The sequence below is a fragment of the Notamacropus eugenii genome, chromosome 1 (genome assembly GCF_028372415.1).
Source record: "Notamacropus eugenii isolate mMacEug1 chromosome 1, mMacEug1.pri_v2, whole genome shotgun sequence".
Classification (NCBI taxonomy): domain Eukaryota; kingdom Metazoa; phylum Chordata; class Mammalia; order Diprotodontia; family Macropodidae; genus Notamacropus; species Notamacropus eugenii.
Window position 1 is genome coordinate 23,884,331 of NC_092872.1, and position 23,818 is coordinate 23,908,148.

The following is a 23,818-nucleotide window of genomic DNA, read 5'->3' on the forward strand; positions in this document are numbered from 1 at the left end:
TTATTAAGCACTTAGTACGTGCTAAGAAGCACTGTGCTACCTCCTGGGCTTCCAATACAAGCAAACAAGATGGTCCCTTATGCTGAAGGAGATTCTAGTCTAATGGTAAAAGATGACATACAAAGAGGAACTAGAAAGGGGATGGGAAAGGGTACCTAGGGGATAGCAAGGAGGCTCTTGAGGAGGAGGGGAAGGTCCTGAGACTGAGCTGAGATGTAAATAAGGTGAAGTATGGCTGGAGCACATCCTGAAATGGTAGCCCTTTCAGAAAAGCAGTCACCAATGAGGAGAGCAGGGCTTCAGGGTCAAAGTTTCTCTGTGGTGGGATGTCAGCTATTGAGGAGACTACCAAATTGTGAGCCAATCATGTGCCTCTGTCATCTAGGTGTTAGCATTCCTCAAATCAAACCTAGTCCTCAGGCCTGAAACCATGGGGGTCCCTTAAACCCAGTCCCTTACCCTCAAACAAAAGGGGTTTGTGAGAGAGAGGAAAAGAAAAGAAAGTTTTGTGTTGGTTGGAAGCGGTAACTCAGCGTGCTTCTTCAGTCTTTTTCTTCTTGTTCTTGTAAAGACTTTCTTTGTCTGCTTAGCATCTTCCTTCTCTTATCCCCCAGATGAAGCAGTTTCTTCAAGCCAGCCAAACCAAGTTATATGGACTAATAAAAGTGGGGGAAAAACAGTCCTTTCCCAGAGATAGCCACTGGGACATGTACTGGAATTTAATATTTGAACAGAAGTCACTCTAAATAGTCTAGGGAGTCCTGGGGGTGTTGGTGGTGAGGAGACGGAGGGGAATCTTTTCCTTGGAATGTTAGAGGAGGCAGATGTTATCAATCATGTGGCATCTCAGAGGTCACTAAAAATGAGAGTTCTGATTGTATTTAAAATTTCAGCTAAAAGATGAACTGTGTAAGTATCAATTGGAAGCATGCAAACCAGAATTCCATAATTCCTGCCCTGGAAATTCAGAAAAAAAATTCTGAGAGGTCTTTTTTAGTGGTCTATAAACAGAAATGTTTATATATTTAGATTCCCTATATTTAGAGAAGAAGACAGGCTCAACCTGCCTCACTCTGTGGGCCCTCAATGGAACTGTCCTGAGTATCTGTAAAATGAAATTTGCCCAGGGGATGATCTTAAATTACTAATTATCCATGTTATTTATGACAATAAACATCTAGTCTAATCATGGATCAAAACAAAGCCTAAAAAATTTCCATAGATGTAAAAATATCGCCCAACTCAACATTTGGTCAAAAGGAAGGGACAGAGATGTTGAAGCATTTTCAAAACTGAATGTTAGATGATCATGAGGCTGTATATGATGATATAAGGGCTGTATAGAGTAGGAAAGCCAATAGATTTGGTGTCTAAGGAACTATTCTAATCCTGAATTAGCTGTTTACTTGCTATAGGACCTTGGATAAATTACTTTCTGAATCAATCAGTTATTTAGCATTAATTAAGCACCACCTTGCTGACAAAGGTCCTTATAGTCAAAGTTATGGTTTTTCTAGTAGCATTGTGAGGTTGTGAGAATTGGATTATAAGGAAATATATGCTTTCAAATTGTGGTGCTAGAGAAGACTGATGAGAGTCCCACATAAAGCAAATGACCATTCACTGGAAGGTCAAATACTGAAGCTTAAATACTTTGGTCACATAATGAAAAGACTGGACTCACTGGGAAAGACACTGATGTTGAGAAAGATTGAAGGCAAAAGGAAAAGTGAATGCCAACCTTATGTGTTGGGCATTGCTTTAGGTGCTGGGGATGCAAAGACAAAAATAGGACTGTCCCTGCCCTCAGGGAACTTACTAGAGAAATAACACTAGAGGATAAGAGAAGTGATAGAGGGAATTCATCAGGGAGGAAACTTTTCAGCACAAGTTGGCAATTTATACTATTAGAGGGTTATCTAAATCTTAGAGATTAGTTGATTTACCCAAGGAGTCACATCACCAGTATCTTTCAGAGGTGAAACCTGAACTCAGGTCTTCTAGGATCCATAGCCCACTCTCCATCTACCATGTCATGATACTTTTCATATACAGGTATAACATTTGATTACCATGGCCCTCATCGCATAGGTTACGTATTTCCTCTCCCCCAGTGTTCTCTGTTACTCTTAAAGGGATTGGGGTTGTTTATGGTTCTCTGCAAATGTCTCTAGCTCTTTCCCGTGGTGTTCCCCTAAGTGTTATGGGGGTGGTCCCCTGAACCACAGTTCCATTTAGCCACTAACAGTTGTATTAACTTTTACCAAGAAATATTTACTTTAAAAGTTAAAGTCACAGACATACAAACTTACTCTTCCTGTATATGGGAGGCATAATTCTCCTCCTCCTTTGTACCAGTTCATTCTCTGGGGAGGGGAAGAGGATCAGGTTTGGAGTTTAGCATCATTCCTATACAGTCTCAGTTCCAAGTCCAAAATTCCTACTGGGGTCATGTCTCAGGCACATTGGCTTCCCTGGGCTTCTTTGCCAGGTTGACTGACTGCACCAACCCACCCCCAATCCTGGCTTCAAGATTGCCATGACTTGAACTCCTAGATTTGGTAGGAATCACTACCTCCCCTCAAAACTTGAGAAGGATATCGAAAATACAACAGAACCAAATACTCCCTGGCACATTTCTCTGAGCCATGGTAAAAGAGGGAACAGGGGAAGGAAATCCATCCCTTCTTACTGGCTCAGTTCCTGGTATCCCTGCTTTTCACCCTCTGGATGAAGAAGGAAAGGAGCCCACAGGCAAGTGTGAGGCAGAAAAATGACAAAAAGAGATTGTCTCAGTCTTATCAGTTTTAAAGACTCTGACTATCCTATATATGCAGCAAAGCAAAGGAGGCTACCTCCACCCACTTGATATAAGACAAAGTGCCTCCAGCTTGGGAGATCTAGGGTATACCCAGGCAAGACCTCATGAGGATGCCTTCATGTTGGGGGAACTAGGCATTTTCCAAAGGCCCCACAAAATAGATACCTGATGATTTTGTGGGGACTGTACAACCTGATGGGGTGGGGAGAGAGGGAGATCAAGGCTTAATGGACAAGGTGACATGTCAGCTGAATCTTGAACAGAGGCTAAGAGATAGAGGTGAGGAGAGAATGAATTCCAGCATGGAGGACAGCTAGTGCAAAAGCAAAGAGAGGAAACTAGAGTGCTTGTGTATGAAGAACAATAAGAAAGCCTTTTATCTCAAAGATAAAATAAATAAAATGGGAGTAATTAAGATTGAAAATGTATATTGGGTGAGGCCAGGTTGAAATATAATATAATATGATATGATATGATATAAATTATAATATGATGTAATGTAATATAATATAATATAACATAATGTAACAACATAACCCAACCTAACAGCACAACATAACATAAAACAACATAACATACTATATTATAATTAATATAATATAAACAGAATTTATATTTTATCCTCGAGATAAGGAAGCAACTGGAGTTTACAGAGTAGGGAAGTAATATGGTATGACTGAACTTTAAAAGGAAAATCACTTTGGCAGTTGTATGGAGGGGGATTTGGAATTGAAAGACCCTTGAGGAAAGGAGACCAATAGGAAGTTGTTCTCCTTTGTTTCCTTCAAAATTCAGGTCAAGCACCACTTTCTACATGAAGCGTTTCCAAGTAGTTCCTAGTGCTTACCCTTTCCAAATTATTTCACTTAGTTTACATGTAATATGTATATGTAAATACATAAACACAATATGATATACATGTATACACACACATATATCCTTCATTCCGAAGAGGTGGTAGGAGCATGACATCTACACCCAGCTCCTTAGAGTAGGGCGCAAAAAGGAGGGAGAGAAGCAAAATAGCTCTCTCTTCCTGTGATCTCTGAAAGACATATAAAGGGAAAATAAGTCAAAGGAATCTCACAATGATTTTTATTATATCCTTAGAAGTCATGGAATACCACTTAGGCACTAGACAGAATGAAATTACCAATCAATTCAATTCATAAACATTTATTAAGTGCCTACTATGTGCCAGGCATCATGCTAAGTGCAGGGGTACAAATAAGAAAAAGAGAATCTCTGCCTTCAGAGAACTTATAATCTAATAGGGGAAGACAGTACACAAAAGGGGGGGAACTGGTGGCAGGCATCTAGGGGTACTTATGAGCATGTGAGGTTGAAGCCAAACAGAGCTGCTGATGAACATTGGAATTCCCCAGCAAGTAATTTGGAATTCCCTGGCAGCCTTTTATAAAGGAATGTTTTGGGAAGACTTTAATGTTCTACCCTCCTGCCTTCAGCTTTCTAATCAAAGGGGAGAGGCAACAGAGGGTGAGGAGGAGGTATTGAGTATCAAAACCTGAATTTATCTGAGTCAATCCTGAATCATATCGCTAGCCCTTTCCTTCTACAGTAGAGCCCTGGTTTGTGGATCTTGAAAGCGCAGTGATGTGAGTGATTACTAATAGCCAGATAATATGGAGCATTATGTGTCATGAAAGAAGGATATACCTAGGTACATCCAACCCTTGTGGCCTTAAAACATTGTCTCCTATGTCTTGTTTGGTGACTGTTCACCATCAACTCTAGGATGGTGAATGTATAAGTAAGAACTCTTACTACCAAAGATTGGCCTGGCTTAATTGTTTGAGGTTGGTGCCAAGGCAGCTTGGCATCTTGCTTTTGGGGCAGTAGTATAATGCAGTGGTTGGTTGCTTGGCTTGATGGTGAACCCAAACACAAAAAACACCTGGCTTCTGGAAAGGTTATCATCACAGCATGGGATACCATTAGAATAGCGCATGACTCTTACTGCTCATAAATCTTAAAAAGCTTGCAATTTACAGTACATGCCACATGAAGGAAAATGGTTGCTATTTTCAGTCATTTCTTAATGTGAATTTCTTCCAACCTTTGGATGCTGTCTTATAAAGGATCAATCTGCCTTCAGCTAGGTTGACAAACTACATTTGTAGGTATGAGTAAGAGAGTTATACTGCATGTTCCTTTTTCATTAGTGAAATTCTGTCATGTGAAAATAGCATTTATGTGCAGCAGTTTTGATGTAGTGGAAGGGGCACTGGACTGAGATTTCTAATCCTAATTTTCACTCTAGTGAGCCATACGACCTTGAACAATTCACTTCTCTTGGAAGTGAATAGCCTCTGAATTTCAACTCAGTTTTCCCATCTGTAAAATGACAGATTGTAGTAGATATTTTCTAGGGTCATTTTCAGATTTGATATTCCACGATTAGATGGGACTAAGATACAAATGTCCAGAGATATTACTCTGGTCTGTTTTTCTCATCTATACCTAGACTATGATTCCTTCTCATCTCTACTTCATAGGAACTCCCTTGTTTCTTTTTCCTTCAAGACCCTATTAAAGCACCTCCTTCTTCTACATGATCTCCCTACTACTAGTGCCATCGTTATCTTCCTTATAATTAACTACCTTCTCCTTATAATCTTAATATTTGTTTATACTTACATATGTCCTTGGTGTTTCCCCATTAGATTGTACTTTGCTAGGGGGGATTATTTCATTTGTTTTGCATTTGTATCCCCAGTACCTAGTAGAGTGCCTGGCATATGTAGGCGCTTAATTAATATTTGTTGATTGATTTGGTAATCATGTTTCTAATAGTTATGGATTAATTCCACAGATGGGGAAAAGTTAATTACTTTGGAGAAGAACCTAGCCCATGTTGGAAAGGTGAGGTTCTGTACTTCTTTTCTATTGCCGCTCTAAAATGAATTTGACAACAGGTAGGGTAAAATTAGAAGGAAAAAAAAGATCTTGCCAGAAATATGACTAGAAGGCTTATCACCCCTGATCTTTTTTATAGATTAAATTTCATTTTTTATCAATGAACAAGATTCTATCTTCTTGCCCTCCTTGCTTCCCCCTCACATTGAAAAAGAAAGGAAAATAAAACCCATTCAACAAATATACATAGTCAAATAAAAAAAAATGCCTGCATTGGCCATATCCCCCAAATATTTGTCTCAGTCTGAATTCTAAGTCCATCATCCTTCCACCATCAGGCAGGTAGCATGTTTTATCATAAGTCCTCTGGAATTGTGGTCAGTCATTGTGTTGGTCAGAGTTTCTAAAGCTTTCAAAATTGTTTGTCTAAAATGTATAATTGCATAAATTGTTCTCCTGTTTCTGCTTATTTCATACAAGTCTCTCCAGGTTTTCCTGAAACTATCCTCACTCATCATTTTTTAACATAACACAATAGTATTCCGTTACAATCATATACCATAATCTGTTTAGCCATTTCCCCAGTTGATGTGCATCACCTTAGTTTCCAAGACCTTTGCCAGTACAAAAAGTGTTGCTAAAAATGTTTTTATATGTACAGGTCTTAGTTTTGCTGGAGAAAGGAAAGAAGTCATCAGTCAGTAGAAGGCTGTGGTCCTTCTGTCTCCTTTCTGACCTAGTCTGGTTCTTACCCCCTTCATTAAGGAAGCAGTAGGGAAATTAGAAAAGAGATACGTGTCTCTTTCTACCCTGGAACCCAGAGTTTTTCCCCACTAGCTAAACAAAAAGATCCAGGGTAGGTAATAACTTGTTTGGCTATTAGAATAATTACTAACATTTATATTAGTGCTTGCTGTGTACCATGCCCCGTTCTTAGCACTTTATAACTATTCTCTTTTGAACCTTACTACAATCCTGTCAAGTAGGTGTTATTAGTATTCCCATTTTGCGAGGAGGAAACAGAGGTTAAGTGACTTACCCAGGGTCGTACAACTTTAGAGAAGTGGGTTCATAATATAATCTTTCTGATTTACCTTTCCTTACGCTTGATGAGCTGAAGGGAGAAGAAAAGAGAGGAGACATGCATCTGACATCTAATTGAGGCCTTTCCATGGTCTTACACATTAAAAAAAAAGAGTATCTCCTAGTAATCCAATCACTGGGAAGGTATGACCCAGGGAAGTCCTTTTACTCTTCACTTACTGTGTTTATATATTTCTAAGAACCTTACTTATTAATCACCTGGTTGGATGAGCTTTAGGAATGTCTTCTATGGTTAATCAAGTCAAGAAGCTGTGACTTCATCAGTGTACTCCTTCTTGTCATGTAGATCACAACTATTCTAGGTAGTTCTAGTGACAGGACAGGCCTTTCTCTCCAGACTTAGCAATGGTGCTTATTGGATGGGAGACACGGGGTTTTTCACTAGTCTTATATGTGAAGACTTCCCATAGCTGTAGGAATGATTCGACTTTACACTCTGCAGTCCATAGCCTTCAGATATCCAGAGGCACTTCTACACCATATTGAGACATTGGAGTAGGATTTTAATGGAGGATATTGGGGGTCCTTTTAGCAGTTTTTTAAGAAGGGAAATTTCATAAAGGTTTCTATTAGATTTTAAAATCATAGATTTATATTATAGCCTTCTGAACTAATGTAATCCAGCCACTTTAATTACACAGAAAAGGAAACTGAAGTCCAGACAGTAAGGTGATTTGCCGAAGGTGTTCTATGTATTGTAAATAGCAGCACTGATGTTTGAACCTGGGTTTTCTGCTTCCAAATCCTGCATACCCCGCTGTCTCTCTATACAAGAGTGCTTGATTTTAAGGGTTAAATCATGTGTATTTGCAAGTAGTCAGATGGGCCAGTAAATCATTGATTTGAGTGGTCCCTCCTTACGTGACCTGCATTATTATATGGATCAAAACCCATCCAATAATTCTCATTCTTATTGGAGTCAAGATAGTCATTTCTTTCTTTTTCTTTGCCAAGGCTTGGTATCTTTGTTTTTTTTTCAGATACAAAATATAATTTAAGATATATAAATTTAACCATCTCCTAATGTTGCCAAATTCTAAATCCCTCTCCTTTCTTCCCCTCACGCCATGCTTTTAATGGGTGTAATTACAGAGAGTTTATTAATTTCATTTATTTGAGCATAACAAATGAACAAACGCATTCTTTCCTCCTTTGGTCACTAACATACGTATCCTGAAAATTACTTGAATTACCAGAAGAGGAACATCACTGGGCCAGGAGAAGATTCTTGGGCAGCTAAACTAAGGTGGAAAAAGATTTCTTGGCCACTTTGAAGACACTTACTCATCATCTCCAGTGTATCTGTAGTTGACTTTACTCCTTTTTGCAGTATGTTCCTTTTCTAAAACCTTTTTTTCCATCCATCCTTGTAAACAATAGAAATATAGGATCATTGATTTAGAACTGGATAACCTTTGAGGCCATAGGTCTACCCCTCCTCATTTAACAGTTGAGGAAACTGAGCTTGGTACAGAGAGCTTAAATGCCTTGCCCAAGATCACACAGCTTATAGTCATCCAAGTTAGGGCTTGACCCACGTCTTCCCGACTCCACACACCAGCAATCTGTATACTGCCTGGCTAAACTTTATAATTTTCCTCCTTATCAAGCCTCCTTTAATCTTTGTTTAATTTTTAGTCGTAACTTTTGACCTCCTATACTGGGTAACTTTTGTAGCTGCTTAAAAATAGTGTGTTGAATAAAAACTTAATAATAGCTGAGCTTTATTTAGCACTTTAGGAAATACATTCCTTATATCATCTCATTGGATCCTCTCCCAAATTCTATGAAAATAAAAAGTACTAATACTATTATCTTCATTTCACAGATGAGGAAATTGAGATTGAGAGGCTGAGTGACTTTCCTTTGGCCATGTAGCTAGTAAGTGGCAGAGATAGATTGTGAACCCAGTCTTTCTGACTCCAAGGCCAATGTTCTTTCTGCTACATCGTATCTTAGATCATTTCCTTCTTTGTTAGGTCATGACTCATAGTGGGTACTTGAGAAGGAATGGCTGAAGATTGTATGGTAGATGGTACAACCACTCCAAGTGGGCCAGAACCTTGTATAATGGAAAGAACATTGGAATCAAAGGTAGTTCCAATCTTAATTCTGTGGCTACTCGCTACCTATGTTATTTTGGGCAAGTCCAGACCTCAGTTTGCTCATTTGTAACATGAAGGGATGAGGTTAAATAGTATCTAAAATTCCCTTTACCTATAAATCTCTGACCTCATGAACTAAAGGTCTGAGTGACAACTAAGAAAATGGAAACATTTTTTATTTTATGTGATCTATAAGATATAATATTTTACATGATAATGGGGATATATAGTTATGTTATAACTCAATATATTACAGTTAATGTCTTCAAAAGGGATTGTATACTTAACCTGATACTATTAAGAGGTATTTTGTTTTTGTTAAAGAAGGGAAACTTTTTTGCTTGGGTAAATTAAAAATGTATTTTAGTGAAGATACTGGAGTCTCATACTTCTTGGTTTTTACTTCAGGAAACAAGGTTTGATTAAAACTTCCTTTTACTAAGGGCAAAAGAACTTTTTTGGACAAATACTTAACCTTTGGAAAGTACTTAAAGCACAGTCCTCAAATTTATTAATTGTTCTTCTTTGTTTCAATGATTAACCAATTCTCTATGTTCAGTTATAATTGTTAACTACTTAATAGGCAAGAAACATAAGTACTGAAGAATTTGATACTTGTCATGCTTTACCATTTGGGTTGGAATGAATGCTTTGACTCTGAGTCCTTTGCTCTGTATCATAGGGTAGTGTGTATTTGAAGTCATCCCTAACTACTGCAGCTAGGTGGTACAGTAGATAGAATGCTGGCTCTGTAGTCAGGAGGACTCGTCTTTGTGAGTTAAAATCCAGCCTCAGACACTTACTAGGTGTGTGACTCTGGCAAGTCACTTAAACCCTGTTTGCCTCAGTTTCCTTACCTGTAAAATGAGCTGGAGAAGGAAATAGCAGCAACTACTCTAGTATCTTTGTCAAGAAACCTCAAATGGGCTCATGAAGAGTCAGAAATGACTGAACAACAAAAATGCTTAGAAAAATATAACAGAAAATATCCCTGGGATATCTGTGGAATAAACTAATTCTATAATTTTGCAGTAAGCTTTATAAGAGAAGATACATCACAGAGGATTTTATAGTTGTCAGCACTCTTTAAACCAGTTGTTGGATAATTCTGGATTAGAATGAATGCATCAACTCCTAATCCTATTTTCTACACCACAGAGCCATTATGTATTTGAGGCCCCACATATCTAGGAAATGTATAACAGAGAGTATCCCTGTGCTATCTGGGGAATGAACAATACAATGAAATTGTTTTTTCCCCCTTCATTTCTTGCCCTTAGGATCCTCTGATATTTCCCTCTTTGAATGTGAAATGGAACAGAGCAGTTACTCTGACTTAATTGAATGATATGTTTATACAGGGATGTGTGGTCCAGTGCTGCCTCCAAACTCAACCCAGTGGCTACGTAAAATGGAGATTCCACTTCCTCCTCATTCCTCCCCCTTCTAGTTGCTGACATTTTTGACAGACAACAGTTTTTCCTCTCTAATTTAAACTGAAATGCAGTTTTATTTATGTGTTCTCCAAACAGAACTATATTATAGGAAGTTTCACTACTTGGCATTTGCCTAGGTAGTGGCCTCAAGGCCATATCATTGATATTTGCACTGCTGGATCTAATTACAGTGTTGAATTGATACCAGTGGAAGATACTTGTACACAAAGTAGTGCTGTATGGGTCATTCTGCCCATTTGGGAACCTATTTGCCGCCCTCAGTGTTTTGTACAGAAAATCATTTTCCAGATGCTAAGTCATGTAGCTGCCCATTTTGCATTTCACTGACACTGCAGAAGCACCTGGCCTCGTACTGTATGGGTTGGAGGCATTTTTGATGGTCTTAGTATCAGATTTAAACTTTAGCTTGGGACTTCACAAGGAGTTCAATGAAAATGTCTAATGACTCTCTCTGTAGTTTGCTCAGTCCCTGGAGAGATTAATTTTCCCACTGCCTCATCTTCCCCTTTTCCCACCCTCCTGTATTTACAGGATTTGGATTTGGTTTTGGTTTATTGACAAGTGTGTATAAATCTGTGCAAGACAGATTACAGTGGAGCATGTTAACTTTGCTAGTCAAGCATGGTTTAGGGGAATGCTGCTCCAGATTTTGGCCAGGAAATACATTTTATTGGTGTTTGGTTCTAATGTTTTCCTGTCCGGAAACCTTCCCCTTTGGCTGAGCTGCTGTGGAATGCACTGTCAAGGGGAATCTGCTTGCCCCTGACCCAGTTGGATATATGTACTCCTGTTGATATATGCTCTAAAGCAAGGTAGAATTTGTGTGTGATTGAGTGTGCACATGCACACTCGTGGTGGTGTTTTGTAAAATTTAAATTTAGAAGGAGGGAGGGTTTGATGGCTCCCGCTTGAGACAGACCAGGTACGTTTGGGTGCTGGTGGATAATATATTCCTGTCCTCTCAGGTTGTCAGGATAATTCCTGAATTGCAACAAAACTTATTTTATTCTTTTAAATTTTGTGATAGTTTTTAGTGAAGGGGGCAGGGAAATGGACATTGTTTAGATGACAATGGCACATATTTTCCGCTCCATTGATCTCCCTGAAATAAGAATTGATTTAGAGTCAGAAGACCTGGGTTCTCATAGATGTTGGTTGTGCGAAGTCAAAAGTTCTCTGTACTTCACTTTTTCCATCCCCAAAATGAAAGATTTGTACTAGATGACCTTGAAGATTCCTTCCAGCTCTAAATCTTATGCTCTTACGATCCCTTGTGCCCTAAAATGTGGATAATCCTTGAGACTACAGCTATAGAAATGAAGGCTTAGTTCCTTGATTTATTGCATCACTAATTTCATCCTGATTTGGGAAAAGGAAAGAAAAGAGGAAATGTCAACTTGCTGAGTATATGGATACTGGAAACACATGTGCTCTTTCCTGTCTTTGGAATGACCTATTTCTCTTCCTCCTCACCTAGCCACCTGTCCTTCAGGATGCAGTTTCAGGCCCACTGCTTCCATAAAGACCCTCCTTGGCTACTTCAATCCGCCTTGAGCTCTTCCTTCTCAGAACTCCTGCAGCACTTACTGCCTCTACCCTCAATTGGGGTTTTGGTCATGTATTGCCTTGTCTACCATCTATGAATTCCCACTCTCACTGGCAAGATGGGTCCCCAGAGAGTGCTTGCTATTTCTTCCTTCAGGATTCTAGGGGTAACCATGATGCTTTCCATTAACCAGTTAACATCCATTACCATTCCAAAGGGATATTTATTGAGAAGGCACAGCAAGGACTGAAGTCCAAAAATATCCCCCCACCCCAAGTCAGGGGGGTGAAATGGGCTCACACTTGAAGCACAAAGTTATTGAGGTACATGTAGGGAATATGTTGTGGTGAGGGAGTGGGGTACCTTAGGTCTCCTGGCCTTGGTAATCCTTTTCTACTTTCTCTGAGTTTTCATCTTTGCAGCAGTAGCTGAGTGTAGTGAGGAGCCAGTCTTGAAGAGTGGCCTGCATAATCCAGTGCAGCAATGACTTGTCAGCTGAACTGGGTTAAACAGGTTACTCTTCAGGGCTGATTCTTTACCACATTCAGCTATTGTTGCTACTGGCTCCAGTGGTTACTGAGGGAAACTCTGATGGCTCTTCTGATTCATAGCCTGGCTAGATTCTCTCTCCACATATCCCTATATTTATGATCAGGAAAGGATAAATACAAAGGAAACCAGAGAAATGGAGTTACTGAGGGACATGTGCTCATTAGGTAGGAGATAAGACAGGCTCTAATCTACCAATGGCTCATAGCAAGATCCTCCTCACCAGAAAGCCACCTAGAAAGAGAGTGAAAGGTCATTTGCTGGAACTTTTTACATGCGCCCTTATTTCTAGTCAATGAGAAGACTCTTCATCACTACAGTTTTGAAGTTATTTTCATGGCCAACAAGTCTCACCAAACCTCCACATGTTGGACTGAAACCAGATAAGGAATATTGTACAAACATCAAGTACTTGGCTCTCACATACTACATTTACATTTGTTTTTGTTTTTCTGCATGTTACATACATGGAAAAGTCATGTAATATCAACATTTTTTTAAATTGGGAAAACAGGTCTTCTCAATTAAATTTTGACTTTCTTAAGGGCAAACATTATACCCTTCTTGTTCTTTGGTATTCCTGTAGTGACTAGCATAATGCTGTATAGACAGTAAGCATCCTTGTAGAGCATTAGCCTGTTGAGGGCAGGAAACGCTAACTTTTTTATCCCCTATTCCTAGCACAGTGCACATGATAGGCACTTAAAAATACATGATGAATTGAATTGAATAAAAATTTGTTGAATTTGACATGGTAGAAAGCACTTAGATTTAGTTTTAAGCCAACCATTAAAGTAACATGCTGATTATATTTCTAGGAGAGATTATGGCCCTCACAGAGTATTTCCGGTGAAGTTAAGGCCACCCGAACAGTACATTCCAAATGAGGAGAATATGGATTTGGTCACAACATATAAACAGGATTTCAATCCCTACCCTGTTTGTCGAGTAGATCCTATCAGACCACGTGAAAACAAGCGTTCATGTAAAGAGAAGATGGAATCTCTGGCCACGTATAAAGGTATGATCACACCCTCCTTATTTTCTTTGGGACATTCTCTCATCAGACCATTCTACTTAGATCAGAAAAAAAAAAGTTATTGGCATGCAGAGAAACTAGTGTTCTTCATTGAAAGAGGGGAAGGAATTTCCTTAAAAGGAGTTTTTTACATCAATATTATACAGACCCAGACCAAAAAGAGGTTGTCCTTAATTTATTTCATCTTAAGGTTCAAGGTAACATTAAGTAATGGCTTCTAGCTTTTTATCATTGTTACTTCTATCGGGTTTAAGTTTGGAGCAAACAAGCGTACCATGAGAACAACAGATGCGCCCGTGAACAGGACGTATTATTGTTATTACACAAATGTTATAGCCATGTTACCCTAACATGTATGTCATGATGTGAATGATCATTATTGTGTTATGTAAGTAAATGGGCACAAATGAGAAGCAGCTTGGTAATGTCTGTAATTAGTCATTTCAAAAAAATGATCAAACTAAGCCTGCTTGAGTTTGGAGAGTAGGATGGAGTCAAGTCTTGTTTCATTACACCTCAACACTGGGAGCAGAAATATTTCTTGGATTTAGAGGCAATGTGGTAGAATGGATACAGTACTGGAGTCAAAATCAGGAACATCTGGGTTTGAACCCCACCCAGCCTCACATACTTACTAGCTTTGTGATCCTGGGAAACTCTTTTTAATCTTCCTGGGACCAGTTCATCTCATCTGTAAAATGAATAGTCTAACTCAATGACCTGTAAGGTCAATGAGCCTCCATGTCTCTACTATGCCTGTTCCTCTCCAACTCTAACTCAAAGGGAAAAATTCTCATGTCTTTCTCCTTTTCAGTCCCTAGAGCTCAAAGAAGACTAAATTAAAAAAGGAAATATGGATCTGCCTGGAGTCTCACCTCATGTCCTCTGCCTTGCAGATACTTATGTGTCTAACAAGACTCATCCTTGAGCACTAGTAGAGTTCAAATCCTTGCTCTTCTTATTTCCTTGCTATGTGACCTTGGGCAAGTCATTTATTTTCTAAGTCTCTTTGCACTTCAATTTCCTCATCTCTAAACCCAAGGGGTTAGCTTTAAATGTTCCATAAGGTCCCTTTTATCTATAAATCATATGATCTAAAAATCCAATGCTCTTTTCTGTTTCCTGAACCTCAGGGCTATCTTAGGGAATCTTTTTCATGTAGTAGGTGGAAAGCACCTGTTATGTCCCTAAAGTTCAGCTCCTTGTTTGTTAAGGAAAATCTATAAAATCTTATTTATTTTATTAATTTTTTAATGCCCCAAATGGCAGAACATTCCAATTCTCTTTTTTCTATTTTAAGCAATCTGGGTTCAGTGACTTACTCAGGGTCATATAGCTACTGAGTATCTGAGGTTGATTTAATTCAGGTCCTCCTGACTCCAGGACTGGTGCTCTATCCTCTGTGCCACCTAGCTGCCCCTAAAATCTTTTTTAAAATGCACATTAACACTTTCTAAAAAATACACAATACATGAAGATACTTTCAAGGCAGATATACAAATAGTTGAGGGAGCCAAGCTGTGTTTCAGATAACCTGTATGAAAAGTTGCTGTGGGATCCCTAACTTGGAAAATTTGCAAGGGGTGGGGTAGGGTGATCATTTAAAAATCATAGTTGTATAACTTAACCGTATATTACTTTCTTTCCCCTTCTCTCTCCCTCCCATCTTGGAGAGTTTTCTTTTCCTAATGTTTTCTCTTCAGTCTAGTTTAGCTCGTTTTGGAAGAATGTGATATACTTTAAACAGTACTCTTGCATGTATGTGCCAGTAGGTTAGCACAGAGAGAAGCTCCTCACTATGATCTTCCAAACCCCGGTGCTTCCCAGAGGTTCAGGTGACAGAGGTAGATGAAATCAAAGTTACACTGTAAGCCTACTGAGCATGCAAGGCTGGGGAGGTGTTCAGGCTGATGTTCAGGGTTAGTTTTCTCCTTTATGTGAGGGCTCACATGTGGTCAGAACTGTAATAGAAATTTTTAGAAGGTGTTCAGGGATCATTCTTACCGTATCTTACCATTTTATCACCCAGTCAAGTGACTTTTTTCTGTTACAATTCATTTCCTGCATTAGTAATTTCCCTTGTAACTTCATTATTTTTGACACAATTTCTTCCTCCTTCCAAATGTGGGGATAAAAAAGGTGGGGAGGGAGAAAGATCATTAAAGGCCTCGTTTCTTATGAGCAGTATGTACGGAAGTTCTGCCTACATATTCACTCCCCTTACATTTACTCCATAGGAACCATATGTAAATCTTTCCCTTTATCACTCTTAGGGGTCAGCACCTTTCCTGCAGCAAATACACTGGAGCAGCATTTGGTTGTAATTTGTGGTATTTTCAAAACAATGTGTGATTGGAAGGATGTAGAGTATAATTATTCAGTGCCCTGGGTCTGTATGGAGCTTTTCTTTTAGTCATTTTTCATTGGTGTCTGGCTTGACCCCCTATGTGGCGGTATTCTTGGCAAAGATACTGGAGTGGTTTGCTACTTCTTCTCCAGCTTGTTTTACAGGTGAAGAAACGGAGGCAAACAGGGTTAAGTGACTTGCCCAGTGTCACACAGCTAGTAAATGTTTGAGACTGGACTTGAACTCAGATTTTCCTGAGATGCAGTTCCCTATCCACTGTACCACCTAGCTACCTCTGCATTGAGCTACTTTCTTTTAAAAAAATCTATAGTGTAGAAAACAAAGTCCCTCCTCTGTGCCCCAACTGCCTATCACTTTGGAAAGGATGGTTTTTCTGAATACCTGTTCAGTGCCCTGGTTTTGCGAAACTCCTTTGGATGAATTGTTTATATTATGAAAGTGTGTCATCTTTCAGGATCTCAGTGCAAGGGTCCATCACAAATGGTTTACATATGAAATGGTAGAGAGGAGAACAGTACAAGAGATGGCTCAAAGTTTAGGAACTTGACTTCTTAACACACCATCTATCATGTGGGGAGGCCTGTAAAGTTCCCAATCTCCTTCCTGTTACATCTAGGGAGCATGTAGGGATCCATAGGTACGGCACCCCATTTGACTGTCATCTTAGTTGACCGTGTTGAAGTCTGCCTGTGGAACATGTGGTTTGGATTTCAGAGAAGGTCCCCTCTCAATTCATCCTAATGCTTTCAAGATGCTGATGTAACCATTAATTTCTCTGGGAAAAGGATTAGGCTTTCAATTAAAATGTAGCATATTTTGAATACATGGTAGTCTCATTGGCCTAAAATAAACTTACAGTGTATCGAGGGGGCCTGCACACGTGCAGCTGGATAAAACTGAAGTTTCCCATCCCATGCTTTTCCTCTCCTCTTAAGTAAGGCAGTAAGCTTCGTAAATTCCCAGTACAGTCACATACAGTGATGTCAGAACCTTGGAGTTTCAGGGAGTTCACTTGGGTTCAGATCAGTTATTTAAAGCCTGATAATTTATGAGAAGTTTATCAGAAATTCTGACACCTAATACAGCCTTGTGGCTCTCTGTAGCCCTGCACTCATTCAGAAACCTTAGGGATCCACTGTCCTTTCTCCTTCACATTTCCTTGTAGACTTATGTCTAGCTCTTCCAAACAAATTTCCTCCTTTTATGGCTCTTTTATTGGAAAGTCTGTGTGAGGGCCTAAAAAAAAACCTTCTCTATATAGCCAGTTGAACTCTTGTGTGCATTAGGAAACTTCCCTAGTAGGATGTCTTAAAATATGACCTTGGGCAGGGTGGGGGGGCTGTGACCTCAAGGTCACATGTGGCCCTCTAGGTCCTTGGGTGTGACCTTTTGACTGACTCCAAGTTTTATAGAACTTGAGGACCTAGAGGGCCACATGTGACCTTGAGGCTGCAGGTTCGCAATTATGACTCCGTGACTGAATCCAAACTTTACAGAACAAATCCCCTCAATAAAAAGATTTGTTCTGTAAAACTTTGGCTTCAGTCAAGGGGCCATACTTGAGAACCTAAAGGGCCACATGTGACCTTGAGGCTGCAGGTTCCCCACCCCTGACCTTGGGTAAGTCATCAGACCTTCCTTTGTCTGTGTTTCCTTATCTGTACAATGGGGTTACCTAGATGGTACATAAGGTCTCTTCAGTTCTCACGATCTATAATTCTATGATTTTTCAAACTTTGGACTTTCAGGAGTCTTATGACCTTTTGATTTACAACTTAGTGGGATGCCCTGGAAACTTTGTTTATAAATGAAGGTCTAGGTTGGATTTTTTTTTGTCACACATAGGATGGTAGTGATAAAGTTAAGTTGTTTAAATACTCATTGTCATTTTTTCTTCATATTAACTACCATTTCTTGGTCACCTTGAGAACCTGTGAAATGATATATGTCCTTGTATATGCTTCTCAGAGGAAGCACATACCTACCGGCCTTGTACCTTGGGAATTGAGGGACCAATGGATGACTGGATGAGCTAGTCAGTGACAGTTGCGTATGAAGTCCAATAGCCATGTGCTCTGATTGTCTTCAGAAAGAGCACTGGACTTGGAGTCAGAGGAACTGAGCTCAAATTCTAGCTTGTCTAAATACTAGCTGCTTAGACTACATGAAAGCTTCTTAAATGTGTCTGAGCCTGTTTCTTCATTGTGAGATGGGGACGATCATTTCTGTATCCTCTTACAATGTTGTGGGGATTAAACAAGGTATTGGTAAAAATGCTTTGTAAATTATGAAATACTGTATGAATGTCAGCTGCTGGTATTTTTATTGTGATAGAACAGGAGACTCTCACGTCAGAGTCTCTTCCCTTGTGGCTGCATGCCTAGCTCTCCCAGCCTTCTCCAGAAAGTCATTCCTATCTACTTGGAAGAGGTGGTAGTAATTTTCTTCTGGTCTGCATTCTCTATGAAATGTGGTAGTGATGTTCACTTGCCACTCAACCAAATACCGCTTATTTCTCCTGGCAACATACTTATTCAATATTTTATCTTTTTAGTCATTTGCCTTTTTTAGAAGGCTAGTTTATAATGTTAACAGGCTTCAACTATAAGTTCTTTGGGGTAAGGGACTCTGTAACTCTTAGGTGGTGCAGTGTATAAGAGCTTTAGGCCTAGAGTTGAGAAGACCCAAGTTCAAATCTATCCACTTTCTAGCTGTGTGACTGGGCAAATCATTTAGTCTTTGTCTGCCTCATTTTCCATAGCTGCAAAGTGGGGATCATAGTTGCACCTACCTCATAGAGCAGTTGTACAGATGAAATGAGATGGTTTTTATAAAGTGTTTAGAGCAGGGCCAGGCACACAACTTAATAAATGCTCATTCCCTTCCTGTCTTCCCTTTTTGTTCCCCATTTGTCTAGCAAAGCACATGCAATAATGGGACACTTAGTGATTCTTGGGATATTGATGACCTAAATGTGAAGCTCACATCTGTAGTTTACTTAAAATTTATGTGATAATATTGAAAAATGTTTCTGTTGTCTACCTATTAAGCCATAATTCAACAATACTGTTAGATAGAAGGCAGGTAACACTTTGCAATACAAGCATATCATTCATTCATTTGATCTTTACCAAATGAGGTATTTAAGGCAAAGACAAATGTTTATCCTCATTTTACAGATGTGGAAACCGAGGCCTTAGTTAATTTTATAGATGTGGAAACTGAAGCACTGCTATAATCAAGTCATTCCTCTACTCAAAAGAACCTTAAGTGGTTCCCCAATGCATCTTGAATAAAGTAGAAATTCCTGTTCCTAGAATTTAAGGACCACTATAATTTATCCAGCCATACCTTAAAGGTTCAACTAATATCCCACATCCTTTTTCCCCCAGGAAGCCTTCTCTGCCCCCACCCCTTCCCCTGTGTAGAAATGAGCTTTTCCTCTTTAAATTTCTCATTTTGCCTGGCCGTTTCTGTCTGGCAGAGTGCCTTATGTATAATAGGCCCTTCATAAATGCTAGTTAAATTTAACTGAATTGTCCAACTCACCTTTTGTGTTATAATTATTTGGCACATGCTATTCCCTGCCCCCATTAGACTATAATATTTATTATTTATAATATAATTTATAATATGGTCCTTGAGAGCAAGGTCTGGGTCATAGCGATCCTAGTGCTAAACATAATGATTTATGCATAGTAAACACCAATAAAGCTTGCTTAAGGCCACACAGAGCCATGATGAAGCTGAGGCAAGATAAGAACCCAAATGTTCTGACTCTAAATCTGTTGTTTATTCCAGTTCACCAAGCTGCTTTTTCAAGACTATTATTATCATTGGGTGGCTATTAGTGTTAGGATCGTCACCACCATCATCAACATGGGAGGTGCAAGGGGTATGCAGCAGTGTGTAAAATAAAGCTTTCCTTTTTAGAAATGGTACATAGCTGAAACACAGGGTCAGTCCCTAATTCAACTAGGAGCTAGGTAGCCTTTGTATTTTATAAAACAAAAATATATGTAGGAATAAATTATTGATTTTCAGCCATATATAGGTATGTGCATGTACACACATACATACTGTGCATGTCAGGAGGTATGACCATATTGATCTGTTTTCATTTCAGCTGATTATTTGCCCTGGAACCAACCAAAACGTGAGCTCATAAAACCAGATCAAACCTATCACCCGGTAACTGCAAAGTTTGATTACAGAACCACTCACCAGGACGATTTCCCCTTCAAGGGCCTTGTCACCACAGTGAGTTGCAAGCCCAATTATCAGCAAAAGATTTGCTCCCTACCCCTGGAAGACTTGACCAACTACAGGCTGAATTATGTGCCACATCCATTAGAGAAACGAATTCCAATAGAGCCTACAAAGTTCAAGCCCTGTGACATCCCCTTTGATGGCCTCACTACCCACAAGGAGGCCTTCAGGGGATTGCTTGGGGAGCCTGCCAAGTCCCTGAAACCTAACCTCAAGGCTAGTACTTGTGAAAGCCCCTTTGCCAATACAACTGAGTTTCGGGAAAAGTACCAAATATGGCCAATACCCCAAATGTACTCTCGGCCACCTTTAGTCTACATCCCCCCAGATGAGAAGATGGACTTTTTGACAACAGCGCAGGCTCACTACACTTATCAGAAAGGGGGCCCTGCCCAAAGCTGCCGCCCTGTGATACACGCTAAGAAACCAGGGCGTTTTGAAGGCGCCACCACCAACAGGGATGACTTCAAGCAGTGGCCTGCTGCCAAACCAGAGCCCATTAAACCCATTGCTCAGCTCAGCTTGCCCAAGGATCCCATGGACTGCCTCACCACTACCAAGACCTACTTTGTGCCTCATCCACCCATTAACACAAAGAGCTGTAAACCTTATATTCCCCCTGCCCGATGTCAGGCCCCTCTGACAGCTGAAACAACTTACAACGTTAGCTATACTCCTAAGGAACCAGTGAAGTGCCTTGCTTCATATCCTGAGCCACCAGGCTACACTTTCGATGAAGTGGATGCATTTGGCCACAGGGTATATCGTCCTGTGTCCCACTTGAACCAACTTGGCTTGAGGAAGAATAGTTGCCTTTCTACAGACAGACCAGATGGTCCCAACCAAAGGGAGCTAGCAGTGACAGCTTGAGCCTTTTTGTTTTTTGAAAATTTTCTCACAAAATTTCTAAAATTCACAGTACTTATTACACAGTCTGCTGAGATTTATTCCTTGAAAAACTTTGACCTCGATCATTCCTGGGGTTTTGTTCCTGCTGGAAAATCTGAATAAATGAGAACAAGTTTACTTTAGGAAAATGACGGTTAATCACTGATGACTGGCTAATTTCCTCTCTTGATCCTTTTCCCCAGCAGCCACACTTCCTAAACCCCATGCTTTCTTATGTTTCTTAAAGATGGATGAAGTGGGTTCTTTCAGAAACTAATTTCTTAATTTGGATCTATCATGGTGATTCAGTTATTGTATTAATAATGAAATTAGACTTGAATCCTGACAAGGTTGATGAATAAAACATATTTTGGGGAATTGGCTTTTTTAAGTGATGTATCTCTTCACACTATGTATGTTGTACAGCTAGTAGAATATGGGGGGACAATCGGTACTCTTTGAAACTAAAAAACTTGTGGGTTGGCTTATGAACGTCATAGCTTGAGTTTTACTACCTTTTTCCTTGCATAGGTCATAGAACCATAGATTTGGAGCTAGGAGGGGGATGATTTGGAAACTTGGTGCTCTGCTGTCTAACTCTAGAAAGCTGTCAGCTTACTCTGATATACCTACTTTGGAAAGTGGATGAGAGCTGTATGATGTTCAACATGCGGTGGTCTGTCTTGAAGGAGAAGTAATGACCGGCCATTTCCAGTTGTCCTGATCTATATCTGGTCACTGGATCCAGACGACTCCAGAGGAGAAAGTGAGGCTGGTGACTTTGCACAGCCTTCCCTCACTTAAATCCAATTCACTTGCATATGTCATGGTCCTCTTTGAAAACAAAGGGCAAGCAGCAGCAGAAATGACAGCCTTAACTTTCTACTTGGGCTCAGAGATTACATGAGGCTAATTAATTAGACAGCTGGTGGCTCAGTGGATAGAGCATGGGGCCTGGAGTCAGGAGAACTTGAGTTCAAATTTGGCCTCAGACACTTACTAGCTGTGTAACCCTGGGCAAGTCACTTATAATCTCTGTTTGTCTTAGATTCCTCTTCTGCTGAATGGGGATAATAATAGCAGCCACCTCCCAGATTGATTTGGAGGATCAAACAAGATGATAATATAAAGCATGTAGCACAGTGCTTGACACATAGTAAGTGTTATGTAAATGCTAGCTATTATTGAGTTTTTCTTTTAAAAATTAAAGAAAAAACTACAGTTTTATTATGAACTTAAACGTCAACAAACACAAGTGTTTTAGTATACAAAAAATCTGTCAACAAGTATCATCTTTTGTTTATGGTCAATGTTGATTGATGATTGTTTATGAAAGTGTAAACTTGTTACATTTAATATCTTTTTTGACAGTATTTTAAATTTAATACAGTAGTAACACCATTGTCAAGGAAATCTTTTTTAAAATTATTTTATTTGTTTTCAGTGTTCTACAATCACTTCCATATATCTTAGATTTTTTCCTCTCCCTGTCCCTCTTTCCTTTCTCCCTCTCTACTCCCTCCCCGAGATAGTATGCCATCTGATATAGGTTCTACACATATGTTCCTATTAAATACATTTTCACCTTAGTCATGTTGAATAGAAGAATTAAAATGAATGGGAGAAACCATCAAACAAAACAAAACAAAACATAATACAAAAGAAAATGGTCTGCTTCATTCTACAATCCAATTCCATAGTTCTTTCTCTGGATGTGGAAGGCATTTTGCCTCAAAAGTCCATTGGGAATTTTTTAGGTTCTTGCTTTGCTATGGAGGACTAAGTCTACCAGAAAAATTCCTCGCACACTGTGGTTGTTGCTGTGTACAAAGTTCTCCTGGTTCTGCTCCCTTCACTCAGCACCAGTTCAGATAAGAACTCTCTGAAGTCTTTCCTGTTCATCATTTCTTAATAGCACAGTAGCATTCCATTACATTCATATGCCACAGCTTGTTCAGTCATTCCCCAATTGATGGGCATCCCTTTGTCAAGGAAATCTTGAGACTCTTGCAAAAAGAACTCAAGAAAGAAGTTATTCAAAAACTGAGAAACATATAGGATAATATTTTGAGTTGAGAGTAGAGGTCAAATCCTTGCTCTTGTACTAAATAACAGTGGACCCAGGGGCAGGTCAATTTGCCTCTGTCAGTGTCAATTCCTTTTCCCCAAAATTGGGGATAACATTACTTGCACTATCTACTTCCATAGGATTGTGATGAAAGTGCCTTTAAAGCCTAAAGTGCTATTAAAAATGTGAGGTGTGTGGTTTTTTTTTTTTTTTTTTTTATCATTTATAGGCTGTCCAAATGAACAGTCTGGGAATATAGGGAAAGGAAATAGATTATCACCTGGAGTAATTTTCTTTCTAATTAATCTTTTTAAAAAATGGGAGGAGGAGTACACTTGAGGCAAGAAACCAATAGGTTTCATTGATCAGTCCCTTTTAAGCTACACAGAGTCATCTGTGTTGGGCCTATTATTTGTTACATTTCAGTGATAAGTTGTGGGAACCATCTTATTTTGGAAGTGGCTGCAGTTGTATATCAGGCTAGAGCAGAGGTTCCCAAACTTACTTGGCCTGCCATTCCCCTTTTAAAAGAAAAAATTCAGAGCACCCCTACTCCTTGGAAATCTACTTTCTTTAACCAGTTAATGAACCTCAAAAATAAATAAATAAATAATGAGGCATCTTAAATTTAATTATTTATTGTAAATTTGTGGTTTTTTCCTGTATTGAAATTTTGATGATGCAGTATTATGTCATGTAACTGTATAGTATCATATTGTAAACAAGT

At 39.3% G+C, this 23,818-nt stretch overlaps 1 protein-coding gene across 4 annotated transcripts in view; it reads left to right on the forward strand.

The window, feature by feature from the left end:
• SAXO1 (stabilizer of axonemal microtubules 1) overlaps positions 1–21,175 on the forward strand; it is a 113,844-nt gene extending 92,669 nt beyond the window's left edge. For all 4 annotated transcript variants that reach the window (XM_072655559.1, XM_072655572.1, XM_072655579.1 and 1 more), the window contains exons 3-4: positions 13,278–13,480; positions 19,993–21,175. In XM_072655559.1, coding sequence (XP_072511660.1) covers positions 13,278–13,480; positions 19,993–21,005 — 1,216 coding nt within the window. In that variant the 3' untranslated portion in view covers positions 21,006–21,175. The remainder of the gene's footprint in view (positions 1–13,277; positions 13,481–19,992) is intronic.
• The last annotated feature ends 2,643 nt before the right edge of the window (positions 21,176–23,818 follow it).